We start from the raw sequence: 21,310 nt of genomic DNA on the forward strand, positions 1-21,310 counted from the left end.
TTCAGGGTGAACTCCCTTTCTCAGTCCCCGAAAAGAAGGAAGTGAGAGGGAGAAGAGAGAATCCTCCAAGGTCACTTTTGGTGTCTCTCCATTGGAGTCAGTGAGTTCCTGACAAGCCAGAGACAGGTTCAATTTCTTGCTGACTGTCAGGAGCTCCCTGTTTTTTAAATGCCTGTGAGACAGATATAAGCAGAGGAAGATGTTGCCTGACTTTTCAGTATTATCTGAGGGGCATTCTTTTCTCCAGCCTTATCTCTCTGTCAGTAATGGGCCTTCAGTGATTCCTGCCAGATATCTGCTACGGATGGACTGGTAGGCTGGCAGATAGAGCAAAGCTTTCCCAGATACTGTAGATCTAGAATGGGCTGTTTTTCCACGTGTTCCTGCCCCTCGGTGATTGGTAAAGCCGGGTGACCGGCAGTTTGACAGGCACCGCACCTCTGCTTCTTAGTAAAGTAGAGGAGGGAAAAACAAGAGTGGGAGGAATGAATGATCTGAGGCGATGGAAGTGTTGCATGGTGAACTATCTTTGACCACCTCCTCAATCAAAAGTACAGAAAAAAAAAGGCATCTTTTTTTGCCAGGTGTGATGAGGACATGCATCACAGAGCTTTGATGTGACAGATCATGGACGTCTTCATCTGGCCCTCCTGGCTCTGAGCTTGTTGCTGCTTTTATTGTTTTGTGGAACAACCCACTGAAGGGTAGGATGCCATGTCAAAACTGTTTTTAGAGTCTTTGACGCTAAAGAGGAATGGAAACTTCAAAGACAGCAAACTGTGTGTGCCTGCGTGAGTGCAAGAGTGACCTAAACAATGCTGCCCTCCTGTTGACAAATTAATGATAAATTAATTGCCTGGTGAACATGTGAACTTACAGTCTTCAAATTCTCTACAGGATAACCCCAACCCCCCAAAGCAGTTTATCCGTCTTACAGGCTCTGAGTTAACTCTACAACTCTTCGTTTTACTTGACTATGACCGATTAATGTTTGGGGAATTAGGGAGGAAATGCAGAGGGGTGGAGTGGAAGGGCTGATAAGAGAGTTGAAAGCAGCAGTGGGGAATGGAGTGGTACCAATAGGCAGGACTCCTGCTGTCTCCTCTTTAGGGAGATCCCTACTAGTGCTGTCCCTACTGCAGTGTAAGGACAGGCTCAGCCAGGGGTCTTTGAAGTACTGCTCTCTTATTATATGGATGAACTCCTTTGTGCTACTATTATATATGCAACGCACCATATCGGAAGACAGCTCCCATCCTTCAAAAAAAAACTACAAATCTCTGCAGAGCCCAGCCGGCCGTGCAGAAATGGTAAAGCTGTGAGGGACTGAGAGATTCTCAACATCATCGCTGTGGTGCTTTTATATTTTCAGATGTTTGGCTTACCACTCGTGAGACACAGAACAGCCTCTAATCAAAACACTCATTATAAAAAAGCTTTGGACTGCATTTTACTCCTGCGGTGGATGAGATTGGGTTATCATTGACATTTAGCTTGATCTCGATTTCATCCTATGTAATTTACCAGCTGCTGCAAGAAGAAACAGAATGCAACATGGAGATATCATGCCAAGTTGGTGTTAACCCCTCTTCAGCTCTGACACCACAGCTGACGTGTGTGTGTGTGTGTGTGTGTGTGTGTGTGTGTGTGTGTGTGTGTGTGTGTGTGTGTGTGTGTGTGTGTGTGTGTGTGTGTGTGTGTGACAACTCATTTGACTGGTTTAGTGATTTCATCCAATCAAAGCCGTCCCTACGAAGGAAAAAAAATAAATCAATTAAAATAAAATAAACATTAATACAGATTAATACATGCCAAAAAAGAAGTGAGCATCTGCTGCAATCACAGTGGAAAGTTGTCTTACATCCATCTGACTGATGTCGTTAATTATATGATTTAGTGCAATTTAGAGTTGTAAGTAACAATTATTTTAATTACTGATGATTTTTTTCTTGAAAATGTGATTGCCCATGAAAATAGAGCTGTCACTGATTTTTTTTTCTTTGTCTATCCAACAGCCCAAAACACATTCAATGCCTTAATTCTTCATGGCATATATTCAACAAGGTGCTGGAAACATTCTTCTGAGATTTTGGTCCATATTGACATGACAACTTCACACAGTTGCTGCAAATTTATTGGCTCTACATCCATGACGTGACTCTCGCATTCCACCACATCCTAAAGGTGCTCTACTGGACTGAGATCCAGTGACTGTGGAGACCATTTGAGTGCAGTGAACTTAATTTCATGTCCAAGAAACCAGTTTAAGATGGCACGTTATCCTGCTGGTACTTAGGAGCCCAAGATGTGCCAAGGAAACATTCCCCGCACCATTTCATCACCATTAGCAGCCCGAACCGTTGATACAAAGCGGGATGGATCAACGCTTCCATGTTGTTTAAGCCAAATTCTGACCTAACCATCTGCATGCTGCAGTGCAGAGTCTCATCAGACCAGGCAACATTTTTCCAATCTTCTACTGTCCAATTTTGTTGAGCCGATATGAATCAAAGCCTCAGTTTCCTGTTCTTAACTGAGAGGAGTTGGACTCGGTGTGGTCTTCTGCTGCCCATCTGCTTCAAAGTTGCACATCTTAGTTCGAGGATGCTCTCCTGCATACCTTGCTTGTAATGAATGGTTGAGTTACTGTTGCCTTCCTATCACATCTTCTCTGACCTCTGACCCCAACAAAAGAACTGCCATTCACTGAATATTTTCTCTTGTTTGGAAAAGCTGTATAGATGTGAGCATACCTGAGGATTCCAGTAGTGCAACATAGCCATATGCAATCAAGTGTTTGGTAATCAACTTGCCCTTTTGTGCTGTAGCTGAATAAGTATTTATTTTTACAGTAAAAGTGCTGTTGTTACAGTGTGTTTTGATTTTGCTTATACCTTTAATGGCCTTTTAAACACGTTTTGCGTGGCTCTCTGGCTGTGGGGCTATGCAGACTTTAGTGTAAATCACCTGAATACTCCCCTGTGTGGCATGATCTCAACACAAACTGAATGTTATAACCTTCACTAGGTTGGATTTATTGCCGGGCTGTTGCATTGGATTGCACTAGGTGTACCATTAAAATGGTAATTCGGTGTAAGATGAAAATGACAGTCTTTGCTGTAAATGTTTGAAGCCAAATAGAAGATGTAACAACAGGGTGTGGAGGGTGTTCTTGATATCCTTGAGTTTTATAAGGGCTCTAAAACAAGTCTGAAACTATTCTATATTCACAACACCAGAAGTATGTTTAATAATTCACCTAGATAGTTTCCTCTCTTTTTTATATCTCTCCATCTCGCTCACTCTCTTTCTTACGACCATTTGCAAGGTCAGTGGGTGCAGAAGGTTGGGCTTTAGTTGTGTTTTTCCGTCGTCACTCCTCAGAGTGGCAGGCTGCGACAGACTTAAATAGGGAGGGAGAGAGTCTCCACAAATATAAGATCTGTGCCTGTCGGGGAGCAGCGGCATGCTTGTAGTGCGCTTAGTTTTTAAGTCTTGTTTCTGAGTAATAACTGGGCAATAAACGCCGCCCGGTTGTGTGGAATTTCTATAACGTGCGCAAACCCACAGTGTAAGGGGACGCACTTTTACTCAGAGGCTATTTATTTCCCGGCTGACGTGGGAGCGAGAGAGCGCTGGCTAAACTGTCGGCTGGGCATCTCTGCGCGCCGGGAAGAAGAGGAGAAAAAGCAGCGTTGACCTGCTGGGATTTAAAGACATCCACGTTATTGTTTGTATTTTCTGTGAGGTCTCAGACTCCGGCTCTCTCTTCTGTGGGTAGACTACACACTCAGTTGCGATGACTGTACTGAATTATCCGCCGGCTGTCTGTAATTTCTCCAGCGAAACCAGCCCCACCGCCACCCGCCCTTAGAATAAAGCTGCTGTAAAGCGAGTCAGCACCGTCGCCGTTGTCTAACAGCTGGGATTTTACACTTTACCATGTCTTGAGACGTGGAAGGGAAGCTGCAAATATGATGACAGTGAGTATGGATTCGTTTAAATGGCAGTGATGTTGCATCGAGGCTACTTTTAGCTCATCTCCCGGCTTCGGCTTTAATTTTGACCGATAATGGTGGTACTGAGTAGGGGTCAGCTTGGTCACAGTAGCGGATGACATCCGCGGTGTGATTGTGTGATATCTGGGCGTTTCTGTCACCGCTGTTGCCGGGGGCATCGGGTTCCTCCTGGGACTTTTTTGGGAACATTACATCATTTGAGTAGCCTATGAATGACTGTGCAAATTGAAGAAACACATGCGGGTTGCCTTTATTTATTTATTTCTTATGACGTGAGTGCTGTCTTGTTCCAGTCGGTGTTTCTGTTTCAATAAACTATATGTTGCCAGATGTAATCGTGCGGCTGCCACGCGTGGAGAAATGTCACTTGGACTGAGCTCGACGCACGCAAAAGACTGGGCGTATGCGATGATGCCCCTTTGGAAACCTAGGGGACGACCGACAGAGTTGTGAGAGTAGTCTTTGGCATAAATTAAAAGGCCAGCCCCCACACCCACCCCGAACACCCAAACGCCCGCCCGGCTGCTGCGGGATGGAGGGGAATAGGTGCAGCTGTCAATTTGCATGTATTCCCGTATTTTGTTGGCCGAATCCAGCCTATAGTCTGCCTGCGCTCGCTTAATCCCACGGCGGATCAGCTTTAGCAGCCCCAGTCTGCCCTCATACAGCGCCTTCCGCCTCTTTCTCTATTATATTTTCTCTAAATACTTTACATGATTAAATTATTTTTAATCGGGCTCTCCTGACCGTCGTGTATCGACGCGTTAACGCGCAGACACCCGGCGGTGTTTGGAGGCTACAGGAAATGAGAATTAACACTTGAAGAGAAGGATTGGTGACCGAGATTTTGAAACGCGATCGTAGCTTGGATATAGGCTACTCTGCTTCTGCTTAGCGGTCTTTCCACGCTGGAGAGGAAAGCCCACCCAGTTCCTGAATCTATTTCTTTACTTATAAAGGGTGGCGAAACCAAAATGAAAGCCTGGTGAGGCTTTTCATGAGCAAGCCGGTAAGGTTGTTGTCTTCTGTAAGCTCCTGATAAACTGATCACGAATCCTAAAATACGAATAGCCTTGCTACATTTCCAAGCCTAAATGTTACACTGTGTTTTACAATCTCATAAGAGTGACGGATGGCGCACTGGGCTGCTAAAAACGGCTCTAATCAATTACTATAGCATTAGCCCACAAGAGCGCAGGTATAGTGTCGTGCGCCCGTAAGTCCTCCCCCTTCATTTGTAAACACAAAGAAGCTCCTGGAGCTTTTCATGCCAGGAAACTGATTATGGGATGTTACATGTTGTTACTGTCTGGAAAATTAAACTAATGAGACGTTCTTGTGCTGAACTTGTTCATCACGCAGGGAATTAATACTAAATTTGCTCTCCTTCCAGTCAAACTGAAGGTCTCAACACCTCAGTGGCTATGCACTACACAACCAAAGTTTTCTTTCATAACATTGCTCTAACTAGGTAAGAACCACCTGCTGTGCTTCATGACAAAAATCTTATCTTTTGTGTCCCCACTCGTGTATCTGGTGCAGACAGCATCCCTGCAGCAGCTCCTCTCCTATTCTCTTTGACCTGTTAGCATTTCACGCAGAAATGCAACGGCTTTATTTTTCTACACCACATCAGCACTTTTTATATCTAGTCTCTAAGATGCTGAGTCACCCCCAGTGTAGATATTTTCTGCATGGCGTTGTGATGCCTGGTGTCTGCACAGGTGTGATCCAGTGGCCATGTCTCAAGAAAGCTTTTTGTCATTAAGATAATACTGTGTTAACATTTTTCTCTCATTAGTCTTCTGCAAGAGGCAAAACTACTGCAAGTCCTTGTGGTCTAAACCAGTAATCAGCAATCTTCATAATTAATTTCAGCTCATAATGCGGTCGCGTAGGAATGTGTCGTTAATTTCTCTTTGCCCTGGGAGAGATTTTGGTGCGCTTTGCTTTTCATTATGCTTTAAAAGTGTTGAGGCTCCATGATAATGTGCTCCTTTAGAGACAAGACTAACTCTGGGAGAGAAGGCTCAGGTCAAGTTGAGATTTGTGGACGGCTGTAAACACCGTCGACGTTTTCATTAGCTGGGAACTAATCAGTCAGGTGGAGATTGGGGCGCTGCGGGAGCATCGCAGTCAAGGTTAGAGATCCGCTCCAGACTCATCTGTTCGTGTCACAGTTTGGTGTGTTGTGTACTGACATGTCGTTGTCACTCACTCTCAGCTCCTCACTGTTTTGTCCCTGTGGAGCTTGGCAGACGTAGGAGGGAATGGCAGCATTTATTATTCTGACATCTCTGGCCGCACAGACTCTGCCTTCGCTGTGTCTATGTGTGTCAAGCCATTGAACGTATACACATTTAACAATGTACAGGAATGTAAAAGGAATGGGATTATCTGTTAGGCAAACAAGCAAGAGTAGGAGAGTCCAGAGCACTGCGAATTTAAGGCGAGAGGAAAACAAGTACAAAAGAGACAGTGACTGCAAAATGTTGTGCAGAAAGGAAGTTCCCTGCAGGACAGGAAGTTTTTGTGGTTGCCCGACTCAAACCACAATACCGGTGTGACTAATCTAAGTCTACACACTTCCCTAAATTCTTTTTGCCGCCTCCTTTTTTTATGTCATTTCGCTGATTCTGTCAGACCAACAATATGGCCCATGTTCCCTGTACCACATTTTTCTTTAGGGTACTGTCTCCCCAGTCCTAAATCTCTTTCTTTGTCTCTTCTTTTTTCATTACAGGATTATAGGGAGGATGGCATGGACCTGGGGAGTGACGCATCCAGTCGCTCCAGCTCAGAGTCCAACTCCAACAAGGTCACACCTTGCTCCCCTTCTCTTGACCTGGCTACTTTAGAGGACTACAAATCCTCCCCCTCTCTGGACCTGGTTACCTTAGAGGACTATGAGGAAGATGAGGACTACCAAGAGTATAAGAAGAAGGTGATAGAAGAGTGGGAGAGTGAGTATGGAGAGGACTATACCTCTCCACAGCCCTCTGGTGAGGGGGACGGCAGAGAAGGCATTGTGAGTGCTGACAGTGCTGGTGAAGGCTACAGGAAGACAGTGAACAGTCGCAGCCTTGCTGAAGAATTCCAGGATGTCAAGACCATCCCGCCCTTACCGGCCCCCAGCGGACGCACCGCCACGTCATCCGCAGCCGTCCCCGATGAACTGAAGCAAAACGGCAATCTGATTTTGCCTAGGAACAACCAGCCCCAATCTCCTGGCACACCACAGGCAGGCACGGGGACTCCTAAGTCCAGCCACCAGAGCACCAGTCAAGGCAGGGGGAGTCGCAGAAGTGGTGGAGGCAGTGGTGGAGTAGGTGGAGGAGGAGGAAGTGTGGGGACTGTGGGGATAATGCGAGGATACAGAGAAGAGGAAGGGGTAGAAGAAGAGCCTCTGCCCACCATGGACTGGGCAGCCCTGGAGAGACACCTGGCTGGGCTGCAGTGCAGAGAGCAGGAGAACCATAACCTCAACCAAAACCAGAACCACAACATGGGCAAGACCAACTACACCTCAGTGAGTGTGCAAGGATTCTTCTTTTTTGTATGTTATTTTTGGGAGTTAAGATTTTGTCCGCTTTTATCTATGTGTGTCAGAGGTCATCAAACATAGTGCACCGATGGGCAGCTGTAATCCAGCAGTTATCTGTGTCAGACGGACCCAGGAAACATGAGGTCAGGTTAGCTGGAGGAAGGTCGAGAGATTAGTCAGCTAATGTAGCGCTAAGCTATGTGGCCCAGCTCCTATCCATTATGGAAGTTTGTACAGCTGGAAGGAAATGAAGTGGGACAGCAAAGCAGCAGGGTTTCAGTTCATCTTACTTCAGATTCAACTGGATGTCCAGGAAGTACACAGATTTAGCTGAGACAACTTTAAAAGTATAGATCTACGACTAAGAGTTCATACTGATGAGTCCTGACAGCATTGTAACAACGATTTGTTGCTGACCTTAGAGAGTTACGTGTGTCTAACCTAATTTCTACAAGTTCTAAAAAAAAAAAAACAGTTGTGGCCATGTAGTGTTTCTACCAGAAGAGGTCAGTGTTGCATTGACATTAAGCAGAGAGGCGCCGTAGGCCTTTCATGCCTCACCAGCAGCACCAGCAGGAGAGGCTGTCATGATTCACTTGCTAATTTATTGCATTGCTCAGTTTAAATCACAGTCTCAGCCAGAGCTTCATGGTTTGTTGTCAGTTTATGGGTCCAAAAGGGTGTAACTTTAAAATATTTAGGGTGGGAGTGGGAGAAAATTGTTTAGAGCTGCTAGAGCTCCATCGCCAGTTGTCACAGAGTAAAACTAAGTGAGGGCAAATGAAAAGGCTGGATTGGTGTTCTCTATTGATGTGCAAGAACCAAGGCCTTTTCCCCCGATGCGCACACATAATGGCTGCAACCTAGTGCTATTGTGAGTGTGTCGTGTGTGTTGTGCGTCTTTGTTTGTCTCTCCTGGAGGCCCTCTCTGTCTCCCTGAGGCATGTCAGGAATGCAGCGGGAGAAGTGGGGGATGAGCGGAAGGAAAGAGGGAGTAAAAGGACAGGAGGAGGACCGGGCAGTTCAGGGCCACATTTGTGTCAATGTTCATTACCTGTTGTCCAGCTTAAAGTGGAAGATCACCTCCTTAGAATGGGAAAAATCTGCTCCCTCTCTCTCCCTGTCTCTCGATCCCCTCAGGCAGTGGGCTGTGATATAATTGACCCGGGTGGAGGAAAATCTCTCAAAAGAGGGCCTCTGTGTCCACATATAGCTACTACTTTCTCCACGCAGCTGCACAAGCACATGAAATCATGCATATGCTCCTCAGACATTTTGATCTTTGCTTGTGCCTTAGATATGAATGCATCGAGGCTCGGAGTAGTAGATAAGAGATCAAGTGGTCTTGATAATGATAGTGACACAACATCCAACTATCTCTCCAGGAAAAGCCTGAGAAAAACCGGGCCTCAGATTTCAGTGCTCTAGATAAGAAATTGGAATTAGTGTTGTAATCCCACCAGAGCAGGGAGCAGAAGTGAAACACTGGAAAAGGCAGGAGATATAAAATAATATATCCTGGACAATCCCACTCTGCTTTTGCTATTTCTGCAGATCTATGCCCATCAGATTTGACCACATTAATTAAAAACTAATAATAATTTGATGGTTTGGTTCCTTTAATCTTTCATTGTATCTCCAAGCTTCCACATACAGTAAAGGCCAGACTCCGTTAGCAAGCAAAAAAAAAGGAGTCAAGTGCAAACTTGACACTCCCAAAAGATATCTTCGGTTTATTTCTGTGTCTGGGGTTGTTCAGATCTCTTAATTCTGAAACCTGCTGATCTTGGCCAACACTCGGAAGAACAGAGAGACTGGTGCTTTTAAAATGTTGTTAAATATTTAGTCGTCCTGTCAAGCAGAACCCACCAGTGAACCAGTGCATCAGCTGGTCCACACAGGGGTGGGTCTGTCTGGTATGTCGCTGGAGGTCCAGTGGGATGGAGATATTCATGCTTCACTTGAGCTTCAAAAGCATCTAAGCCTTCAGAAAAAGACTGGGACGCAGTAAAGTCCAGAGCTAATAATCTGTAGCGGTCACTTTGTGCCTGAAGACTGGGTTAGTTACTGTGCTGTAGTAACAGAACTGAGTTTTGTTTCTATATATATAAAGAAATGCGGAAAACATTCAAGTGTCAGTAAAATCAATGGTGCACTGAGTGCACCAGACTGGACACATAGAAGGCTTTTCTGCAAATTTATCCTGCTCAGTTCTCAGTGTCTTTGCTTTTCTGGTAGAAAATTACAGCTGAATAGTTGTATTAGCTACTACTAAGCCGTAGATTTATGGAAAATGTGATGGCTGCACTGTGTTCTATGCCATGAAAAGCTACAGTTATTGAGCACGTTGTTTTATTTCCACTTTATTTTGTATTAAGTCTTGTTGTTGCAGGTGTGTTTACTTAGGGTGTGGCTTTTGGCTCCTGTAATCTCAGCGTCTGCCTTTGGGCTACAGGTGTGGCGTCCGGAGGATTCATGGTGATGAGGGGCCCGGTGGATTTTTCAAAAGTTGTTTCTAATTAAATCTGGAGGCACGTGGCGAAGAGGGCTCCGCAGGGACCTCAAGTACACCGGGGGTAAATTACCTCTAACCCTGCATTTAGCTCTGCACTCCTGAAAGGTGAATGATAATATTAGTCTTCCTATCCGGACTTGAGGTTAAAAAAGCAGAAATGGGCTCGGGCTACATGTATGGTTATCCGCATGCAGAAATTTGCCTGTGTGTTTTCTGAGGTACGTGCTGGAGAAGTATTAAATCTGTGTCTACAGGCTAGTTCTTTTTCAATCTCAGAGTGCACACACCCAGACTTACTCACACAATTTGAAAACACCCCACGGGCAAACTGGCAAAAAAAAAAAAAGAAAAAAATATAGGACCTGTGCTGAGACCTGCACAAGCTTAAAAGTGCGGGCATGCTCTCTCTCTCTCACTCACACACACACACACACACACACACACACGGTCATGATAAGGCTGAGGCATTTACTTCATATGTTTCACAGCATTTTGTCAACTCAAGGAAAACCAGTCTATGTTTTACTTTAGCAACATCCTGATTTGAATACTTGACACTGAGTTTGGAAAGCTGTAACAGAAAGCTGTTTTTGGAATCTCTCTCCCCTAACCCTCAGCCTGCCAATCATAAATGGCTCATTACTGCATAACTATCAGTATGTGTGAGATTACATATTGCCAACAGTTATCTTAGGACAGATGTGATGATTCACCTTTGCTCCTCCCCAGCTGTCGGAAGAAGTAATAGGTTGATGAACAGAACCTTGTATCGCAAGTGTCGCTCAGGCACACCATATAAAGAGTAAAAAGGCCACAAGCCAGATGAAACTGTACAACTGTGGAGTGCTTTGCCCCAGAAAAGCACTCAAGGGCCGTGGAAAATAAAAGAATGTGGAGGAATCAGAGAGAGGTTAGAGAAAAGAGCAAAGAAAGAGATCGCTTTCTCTTTTTCTCTTTTTGCACTCTGTGTTTATGTACAAGTTCAGCAGTTGAACCATTCGCCAGCCTCCACTAACAACTTAACGACTACCTTCACCCACAACTCAGACTGTGCCACGTATAGAGGGAGAGAGGCGGCGGGTAAAAGACTAAAGAAATTGCAGGGTTTGGGAAGTCACGAGCACATTTATAAAGGCTATAAATAGGTACAAACAATCTGTATAAAGAGGTTGCACTAGAGTTACGTCTTGAATGGGGGAAACAAATCGGTGAGGCCTGAAATGAGCGATAGCTGTAATAAGCAAGAACCTGTCAAAGTGAACAGGAGCTCATAGGACGTGCATAAGTCCAGAATTGTGGTTTGAATAAAAATGGAGGCAGCCCAAATAGGAAAGGATAAAAAATGGTTAATATGTAAATGAGTTGGAGGAAACTTTAGAGATTGGGGGCATGGCTCTAACCAGGTGTAGAGAACTCGTGGTGGAGCACTAGTGTCTGGTTCAGCCTCCATGGCTTAACACTGCTCCAGCACTGTGTTTGAGTGTGTGTCCATGTGCAGATACCCGCTGAAACATGCCCAACCCTCCACACACCAAAGCTCGTACACACACTCACTCATTATACAACTCACTGCACTGTCTGTGCTTTAAAGTAAAGCAGTCTTCTGTCTCCTGTCAGTCCACACATGCACAAACTCAGCTCACTAAATCATATCAAAGGATATATTTGTATTCTCATAGTATCCTGAAAGTCTGCCAGTGCTGGCAGATGCTTTTTTTTTTCCTTTTTTCTTTTTTTTTTCCGGGGAATATTTTTCATCTCAGCTTAACCTTGGATTCCTCACAGCAAGTCGGGCATTTAACTCAGGTAAAGAAGAATGTGATCAGTTTGTAAAAGTGTGCTCTGTTTCCAGCTTCTCAGACTTTTCCGTGTTTATACATTGTGATGTGGAAACAAATCTTTCATGCACAAAGTTGAATGAGTTGTTTGGAAAGCAGCTTTACGTGTATTTATAACTGAGTACACGACATACTTCTGCTGGGAGATGTTGTTTTTTGACTTTGTGCGTTGCTCAAAAAGTTCAATATTTTGAGTATAGAACCAGAACAGAACCAGATGCACATCCATAGATCTCATTTTCCTTTGAATGAAGTTGTGACCCTTTAACAAAGAGCAGGTTCATGCTGCCTTCTTTGTTGGCCTTTTTTTTGGTCAAAACACAATGTGCTGCACACGTGTGTTTGAATTCTGTTTTAAATAAGCAAATGTTTGCACCATACAGCTGCTTTGAATGAAGGGGCAGAGGAAGTTTTTGTGAGACACAAAGCCCTGCTAAAAGAACTAGCCACGACAAAAAGCCAGGCAATCAAAAGCTTTATGTTGCCTCTGGATAACCACGTCTTCTGTCTGCTCTGTAAACGCAGAATAAAAGAATGAGATAAAGTGCAGACGGTTAATGCATTTCACCTGTGTTATCAGTGGGCTGTTTCTTTTTCTTCTATTTTTTTCCTGGTGAAAGAGGAAGGGAAGCTGGCAGAAGCAAAACACAAGAATAAAGTACCTTAAATGGGTAAAAATCAGTTATTCACAAGAACAGTCAGTCAGTTAGCTCTAACACTAATGGTGATTCAGCTTGTTCATTCATCCTAATGTGCCTGTTGGCCAACTGTCTACTGAGTAGGTCCACACTGACCCCACACCCTCAAACATACAACGACCGGTGAATAAGTGAAGTCAGTTTGACAGTTTAGTTAGTCTGGTATACCAAAATCAGATGTTTTGCTGCTTAGATTTATCTACCTGCAAAGTCTACGCACAAAGGCAACACAAACATCGGAGATAAACCACATGTTATTAAGTTCAAGTTTCTTAGACGGCGTGCATGGGAGTGGTGCCTAAACTGCTCTTGTCAGGTGTCAAAGTACAGCTTAATGAGCTGCCTGATAACATCTCCACAGAACCAGTAAACTGACACAAAAACACCACCTATGTGTATTTATAATAATACTGTGATAGTATAGATGTGGCTAAACTGACAGAGACGGGCATCCCATCTGGGTACTTAAAGTGGAAGCACTACCAGTTTGGTTGATGATCCAGAGAGTGATGTCACCCAGGCGAGCAAGCAGGAACTAGACAGAGGCACCGCTGTGACTGGAGATAAATGGCACTTTTAGGTGGAAATTCACAGCCTACAGCTACACATTCCTCTGCCTCTTCTGTTTCACACTGATGAATTCACAAAAGCTCACGCGAGCACACCCTTCCACTGATTTATTCACTCGTGACTCACCACAGTGTGAGAAAGGTGGATAAAATGCAAAGTCAAAACCTCTCTTCAGCATGTGTTATATCCTAGAGGTGGGAATCACCATACATCCCACGATACGATATTATCACAATACTTAACGCACGATACGATATTATTGCAATTTTTTAAAAATATTTTGCGATATTCAGATTCTGTACATAAAGGTAAACTTTATCAATATTCATTTTATCTAATATCAAAGTCTCACACTCAGTCTCTCATTTCAGTCAGTTTTATTGTTGACAAACTGAACGGTTTGTATTACAGTCTAGTCCAACTTAACTGAATGCAACCATCTGGTACAATTATAGCTATTCTGAACTATGCAATTTATGAAAACTATGCAGCCCCTTCAGCAACTGAAGAATTTGAAAGTAAATTAAAACAAATTATAATTTTACATTAAATAAAAAAGTTTTAAACTTAATTAAAATAAAACATGTCTTAAATTAAAATAAGTAAACTGTCATGTTTATTGCTGCCATAAAAAAAGTTAAACACATTTGGACAGTGTCAGGATTCTTGCTCAGAAAAAGGATCAACATGCTCTGAAGTCAGAGCACAAAAACTTTTTTTGTAACAAAATATCGATTTCTGCTGTCCCTGTATCGATACATTATTAGCAAACAAAATATCACGATACTACACAGTATAGATTTTTTCCCCCACCCCTATTATATCCTATCCGGCATGGAAGTCAGCTTAGGCTCTGACTCGTTTTACTACACTGCTGCAAATCTTCACCTTCTCCCCTTTCCCTCGCCATTTAAGACGTCCCCTGTCCTTCACTACTGTTCCCACTCCCATTCCAAGCTAATTGTTTTCTTCCTCTAGCTGTCAGGAGGCATTATAGCCTAATGTTTTCACACAGCCAAAGTTACAGCAGGAGACCATTTCCCCCCTCCTTGCTTGGTTCCCCCTCTCCACCCTATATGAAAACTATCAAAGAGAGGCTGTGAGTGGCAGAGCGTGCTGTGGAGGAAATAGAGGTTTATGTAGCAGCGAGGAGATGGCCTCCAATGTCATAGCTTTGTGTCAGAATGTATACGACACAGCCACTTCAGAGCTGAGCCGAGTACACACATACACTACACACAGGCTGGCTGTATAAGTAAAAACAGGGCTGACGGAGATAAAAAAACAAAAAAAAAACAAGGTTTGCTTTAAGAAAAGAGGGTGTTTTGCTCCCAGTAAAGGATTGAAAACTCCTATCCATCACCTATCCATCTCTGGTCAGAGATGGATGCACATATACAAAGAGACACGTAGTAGCCTGTGTTTCTGTGCATTTACATGGGTGGAGCTGAAACATGAAACACTGGTCTTCTCTGCTCCTAATTATAGAGCGTGTGCTTGGGTGTATGTGTGCATGTGTAAGAGGTAGAGATGTGGACTGTAAACGAAGTCTAAAAATACGAAACGTGTTTATTCACGTCTGCAGAAAGAGGCAGATCTAAAAAAAGAGGTTTTCTGTCTCCATGGCTGTGTGTTATCTAAGCTGTTAATCTGTTCATGTGAGAGACAGAGAAAGAGATATTGTGCCAGGCCATGCTGAGATCTTCATCTGTTGCTGGAGAGCACAGAACATTTTCATCCCTTCACATACCGACAGCAAAAAAAACCCCATTTCATCAGATTAAGGGAGGGCTGCAGCTAATGACTGACCTGGTGACAATTTCCTAAGGAAACACTTCATTGTGAAGGTTGTGAAGTTAAAACAAAGAACAAAAATAAAGTTTGAGCCTGTCGAGTCCCTAAAGCAAAAGATGACCTCTTTATAATGCTTTTTTTTATTTGCTCTAACCAACAGTAAACACCACCAACCAAGACAGAGGCAAGTAGAAAATCAGTAGCTAAAAGTGGGGGAAGGTTTGGACATTTATGCTTTTCCAGTGTACATTACAGCAGTGCAGTGGTTAGCGGTCACCTCACAGTCAGGACGTTCTTGGTTTCAGGATGGTTTTTCAAGGACATGCTCGCCAGGTAGACTCAAATTGGCAGTGGGTGTGAGTATGACAGTGTGTGGTTGTTTGTGTTTCTGTGATGGGCCGATGAGTCATTCGGGTTGTATCCTGCTAGGATATTCACTCATTCAAACTCCAGAGTGACTGACTGACTGGAGAGATTCACAGAGAGCATGTTCACTTTGTAATTGGACTATAGCAAAGCTGGCTACAATAGATCTAGAGCAGGGGTGTCAAACATAACGCCGGGAACACAAATTGGAGCTAGGCATCAGATGTGACTCCAATGTGGCCTCTCTTACCCCTGTAAGTGGTCTATCCTTCAAGCTCGGGTCCTCCACCAGAGGCCTGGGAGCTTGTGGGTCCTGCGCAGTGTCTTTGCTGTTCCCAGGACTGCGCTCTTCTGGACAGAAATCTCAGATGTTGTCCCTGGGATCTGCTGGAGCCACTTGCCTAGCTTGAGGGTCACTGCACCGAGCGATCTGATTAACACTGGGACCACTGTTACCTTCACCCTCCACATCTTCTCGAGCTCTTCTCTGAGCCCTGGGTACTTCTCCAGCTTCTCATGTTCCTTCTTCCTGATGTTGCTGTCATTCAGTATCGCTACGTCTATCACTACGGCCGTCTTCCTCCGCTTGTCTACCACTACTGTGTCCGGTTGGTTAGTCGCCACCACATTGCAATCAAAGTGGGCTGTATGTGGCCCACAATGTAAATGAGTTCATCACTGGTCTAGAGTGAGGTAGTCATCAATCAATAGGAATTAATCGAGCTAAATGGCTGAGACAATTATTTTCAGCTGTTTTCAGACGAGGGCGATCGTGGCTCAAGAGTTAGCAGTTCGTCTTGTAATTGGAAGGTTGCCGGTTTGAGCCCCGGCTTGGACAATCTCGGTCGCTGTGTCCTTGGGCAAGACACTTCACCTACTGGTGATGGCCAGAGGGGCCAATGGCACAATATGGCAGCCTCACTTCTGTCAGTCTGCCCCAGGGCAGCTATGGCTACAACTGTAGCTTGCCTCCACCAGTGTGTGAATGCGAGAATGAATGAATAGTGGAATTGTAAAGCGCTTTGAGGGTCTCGAAAATCGCTATATAAATGCAATCCATTATTATTATCATTAAAAACAAAAAAAAGCTCATTATTTTAAAGATAATTTAGTCTCCAAATATTTTACTACAATCATAAAAGAAGTTGCAGTCAAACTGTCTAAAGACCCCAGAGTTTGGTCAGATGAGATGAAAAGATCTCCACAAGGAAACACTGGGAAACATTGTCCTCTAACACAACAACAACCCAAATCATAGTAACGATATGCTCTTAGTGAAGAACTACCTCCAGAAGACCAAACTGAACATTACTAACTAGTCTGGACTAGTTAGTAATGGTCTGCCCCCCTCCCCCATATTTATTCTAGACTGTTTTGCACACACCCTTAAGAGAGGGAGGTTAGAAAATCAGTTCTTTTCTGTGTTTTCAAGCCATCTTTTTTGCTTTTGCCATTTTCTATCTGCTGCCAAGGAGACATACCATGCCATAGTTCTGTCTCAGCTGCTTGTTATTCTCTGTGACTCACAACTGCTGTTTCATAATGGACTTCATCATTGCACAAGTGTAACTGGTGGTCAGTTAGTCATTTAGTTCGCTGGTATTTGAATGTTAATGCACTGATGCGCCTTTAAAAATGCAAGGCAAATATTAATACAGGCTAGTGATCACAGCAGGCCCTGTCTTTCCACCACAAACCATAGGCGTAGAGTCCTCATTAGAACAACCTCTAGTGGCTGGTCGTCCACACACACACACGCACACACACGCACTCCTTGGCCTTCCACATCAGTTCCTCCCTGTCAGAGTGAGCTCATTACCGCCAGAATCTGGCCCTCACACTGAGCCAACCTGCTTTGCTATGCAGTGTTTTTACACTGGCACAAAATGTCAGCTCGCTAAAAGCATCTGTGCTCCTCTCTTCCCGCTGAGCCAGAGGGAGGGGGCGAGGGGGGGTAGCAGAGAAGGAGCACTGGGGGGAATGAGGGGGAAGATGGAGAAAAGCGGCAAAAGAAATCAAATGTAGTTATGCTGCAAGGCCAAAGACAGAGAGGAAGGAGGGGTAGATGGCACAGCGGATAAAAAGAGAGAGGACAAGCTGTTTGTCGGAGAAAGAGAGGAGGTGTCACAGCGTGCTTGAGACTCATGTATTTTCCATGAGCTCTGCAGAGTGTTACGGGACATTATTTCCCACCTACAGCACCACTTCCTGTCCTCTCTGTATCCCACTAGTTACAGAAGAATGAACAGCAGTATTATTCACTCAGTGATCATTTACTTATGATGAAGTATTCATTCCTGCTGTTTTCCTGTACAGATATGCCCACATCGCAAAGCTAAATACACCCCCCCCCCCCACCCCCCCACACACAAGTGTTGTTTTGATGTGCAAAATGAGATGAGGAAAAGAAGAATGAGCGAAGAGTCCTCAGTGTACACAACATACTCTTGCAGCAAGTGGCACACACAACAGCAATTCCCTCTGCTCTGTGCAGGCATAAATTACATATGACTGTTAGAGTTTACATTAGAATCAGCAGGCAGCTATTGTATTTTAGCAGAAAGTCACTGCTGGTGGAGATCCAGTGAGTTAGTTTTAGCATCTCATAACGTGGCCAGTGAGTGGGAGGCAAAACTGCAGTCTCCCCGACTCAAGTTAATCATTTTTGTTCTGGGTTTTCTTTGTGGTGTTTTAGGTCACTTACATAATCACAGCTTTTTAAAACTTTGTTTGTTCTGTGTGCTTGTTACTCTCTGTGTATATAATTGTGTGTGTAATTTGAGAGTGGGGGTCTTCACAGTGTGCAGTCTGGATGGAGTCTGATATTGTTTCTTTTCTTGGTGTGAATAAAGAGATGCTCTCTCCGTCTCCACCTGTGCTGTGACTCAGATTGTAACCTTGACAACCCTGTGAAGGTCAGTGGGGGGGTGTCTTCAGACAGACTGCTGCCATGGTGACAGAGGAGGGGAAAGGGGGTGGCTGTGGATTCCTCTATCAAAGCTAGGCTCGTGATGTTGGTCATCAAAGTTGTTTCACTGCTTTGTAGTGTTGGCTGGATGCATATACTTGTGCAACAGAGAGTGAAATGACTACATCTGTATTGGAAAACACAAGAGCATCTTGAGGCTCCACATACTGGACTGAATCAAGTCATTGACTCATTGCTTGTGGGAGGTTGTTTCATGCTGATGTTCTTTACCTGTGGAGCCTAAACATAGGCTCGCACTCATGGTTTCACTTAAAATGAATATGTTATACAAAAGTCGGTGAGAGAGAAGTTCAAATGCTGACAAGCGTCATGGGAGCATCATCCATCCACCCAAGCATCCATCCATCCATCCACCCATGCATCCATCCATCCATCCACCCATGCATCCATCCATCGGTTCAAAACAATTCTTCTAAATTTAAATATATTTTACTGATTTTTATTTTTATTTCTTTATATATTTATTTATTTATTCCTACAGGGCAGAAAGTAACTACCAACGCAAACCTACAATAGCTGTTCAGTTTTTCTAAAGTTCTGATCAAGCTGCAACCTATTCTAGGGCTGAAAAATGAATCTGTGTGCTGAACATTCTACTTTAAAGCTGACTCCAAAAAGCAAGCCAGTCTCCACACAGACTGTTATAATTGCCAGCCTAAGAGCACAAATAAATACGTTTATGCCCAAATGCACACCAAAAACTGTCTGGGTTTCATTACAGCTGCACATTGAGCACATTTCTATATCTTTTTTTCCACTCTTTTGAATTGTATAACAGCTTAAAGTTGTTTTCTTTAATGCACATCTGGAAGTTGTACTATACACTATAATTTGGGATGTCCTGACCCTCTTCATATTTAGCCACTTTGAGCTTGTTTAATGTATGCTTGTAAGCTTAAAAGTGCTTTTATGAGGCCCATTTGGTATTCTATGAGAAAAAAACGGGTTTATCATACAAAGATAATTATATCATCGGTGAGTGTCACAGTATGGGCGCTCTTCCAGCCCTCCCCAGCTGGGCACCGTGCAGAAAGCTAACCCAGAGCCAATGATGCGCAGGCTTGAGCAGCGAGATCAGAGCAGGGAGCTCATCGATCCACATCCAGGTCATTAAACCCAAGAGTGGTCTTATCGGAAAAGCAGCGTCACCCAACAAAGATCAATATCGGATAGAGAGATTTGGCCTGGAGGACGGATGAGATAACAGGGTTAGTGTGTGGCTAGCTACCTTCCCACAAAAGACAAACATGAAACTTGAAACAGATGCATGTTGCAACGGCATGAGGATCTCACATCCTCCAAACCGCTGTTGGAAGTTTTTCCACTTCCTCTGATGGGAATGTTTATAATGGAAGAAAGCAGATACTTACTGTAGAGTCCAAACAGTTCTGTAGCTTCAGTATGCTGGTTTGTGTAGTTTAAAGCTTAAAATGACTATTTTAGAGTCTTTGTGCAGTCATGTTAAAGTAAAAAAGAGTGGGGTTACAGTAAAAAAATGAGAAGAACACATCCATCTCACTGGAATTAAAAACAAATAGATGGAGATATAAAGGTTATGGGTAGATGCCAGTGCAACGGGGGGAAAGATAGAGAAGGTAGAGATTATCTGAGGAGGTTGACCTGCATGTGGATTATAGACCGGCCATCTGCCACTGTGGGATTATAATCTTACAACGAGGGAGAGAATGACAATGAAGGGAAGCTGAAGACGAACATGTATACTTTCACACAGTGAGGCAAAAGTCACAAAAACGTGCACATAAATTAAGCGAGAGACACACTGCTTCACTTTAAATCAGGAATGTTTGAGGGGGAATAACTAAATAAGTGAATGATTTGTGTCTTTTCAAACATTCAGTGCCAGCTTTTGATACTTTCAGCTTTTGCATACTTTCTGATTACAACACATTTCAGGTTGAGCTTTTATTCAGTGCCACTTTGTGCAACACACATGCAGATTAAGATAAAGGTTAAGGAATGAAAGTCTCTCCACTGCCCTTGTCTTTGGTCCGCTTTCCGTGTCTGGTATGACTTTATATAAAACAGCTGAATGACATCCTGGCCCGGACCCACACCACCCGCACCCTCCCTCATCCCTTTTCCACAATCCCCTCTCCCCACTGGGCATACATTCAGCCCCACAGCTCCTCCCCCTTTTCAGTCCAAAGCAGACAGAGAAAGGCGAGCGGGAGTGTACTCTGCTTTTCACAGCGTCTTTCCCTCCCTCTCTTATTCTCACACCCCTCCTCCAGTCTCTCACTCCCCTCCCTCTTTCAGCTTTGGGGAAGCAGCGATCAGACCCTGCCCTTTTCTGTTAACAAACAGACAGAGCAGAAAACAAGCAAAAAGAGACAGAAAAGCAGAGGGTGAAGACTGAACTGACTGACAACGAGAGGCAAGTAGTGGTAGTGGCAGATTTTTCTGAGTTTGGATCAAACGCTGAGTGGGATCTCTCCTCTCTTCTCCGTTGGAATACCACTGCAGGGCTGGGAATCGTATCCCAGTCCCGCTCCTGTTCCCTCAGCTCAGGCAGCTCCGCTCTAGGATGCTGTGAAGGATGGTCCACCAGGAAAACTGTTCGTACCAGGTATTTGTCTGACCAAAATGACACAACAAACATTGCTGTGCTTCAGCTGGCAGTCTTACAGGCGCAAATTGATGATAATTCTTTTTATTTTGTTACGTGTAGCGTTTTATAAATCGTAAGTTTTTCCCTTCAGTGAAGCTTTAAATGTCACATTTGAAAATAGGACACTCAGCACACATGTGCAGGACTTGTGTGTCACTACTGAGACTCAGACCTGTGTGGGAGTGTTGCTCTGTCTTTTGCAGTTACGTGATTGTGTTGTGAATCTGATGGCTGTCTGGTTGCTAAGAGAGAACTTGACTCCAGGGAATAATGTCCTAACTCCCATCCACCTCCTCGTCATACAACCCCCATAACATGGAAGCATGAGTTTTGCATGGAACTGCAAGT

At 44.1% G+C, this 21,310-nt stretch overlaps 1 protein-coding gene across 4 annotated transcripts in view; it reads left to right on the top strand.

The window, feature by feature from the left end:
• Positions 1–21,310, top strand: part of schip1 (schwannomin interacting protein 1) — a 225,823-nt gene that overhangs the window by 179,348 nt on the left and 25,165 nt on the right. For 2 of the 4 annotated variants that reach the window (XM_084950484.1, XM_084950485.1), the window contains one exon: positions 6,763–7,548. In XM_084950484.1, coding sequence (XP_084806610.1) covers positions 6,763–7,548 — 786 coding nt within the window. Of the gene's footprint in view, positions 1–3,424; positions 3,984–6,762; positions 7,549–20,513; positions 20,921–21,310 lie in introns of those variants that run through there. The other 2 variants (XM_084950486.1, XM_084950488.1) reach the window with 2 other exon arrangements.

Source organism: Perissodus microlepis, chromosome 14 (assembly GCF_051167445.1).
Source record: "Perissodus microlepis isolate ML-2025 ecotype Zambia chromosome 14, ASM5116744v1, whole genome shotgun sequence".
Classification (NCBI taxonomy): domain Eukaryota; kingdom Metazoa; phylum Chordata; class Actinopteri; order Cichliformes; family Cichlidae; genus Perissodus; species Perissodus microlepis.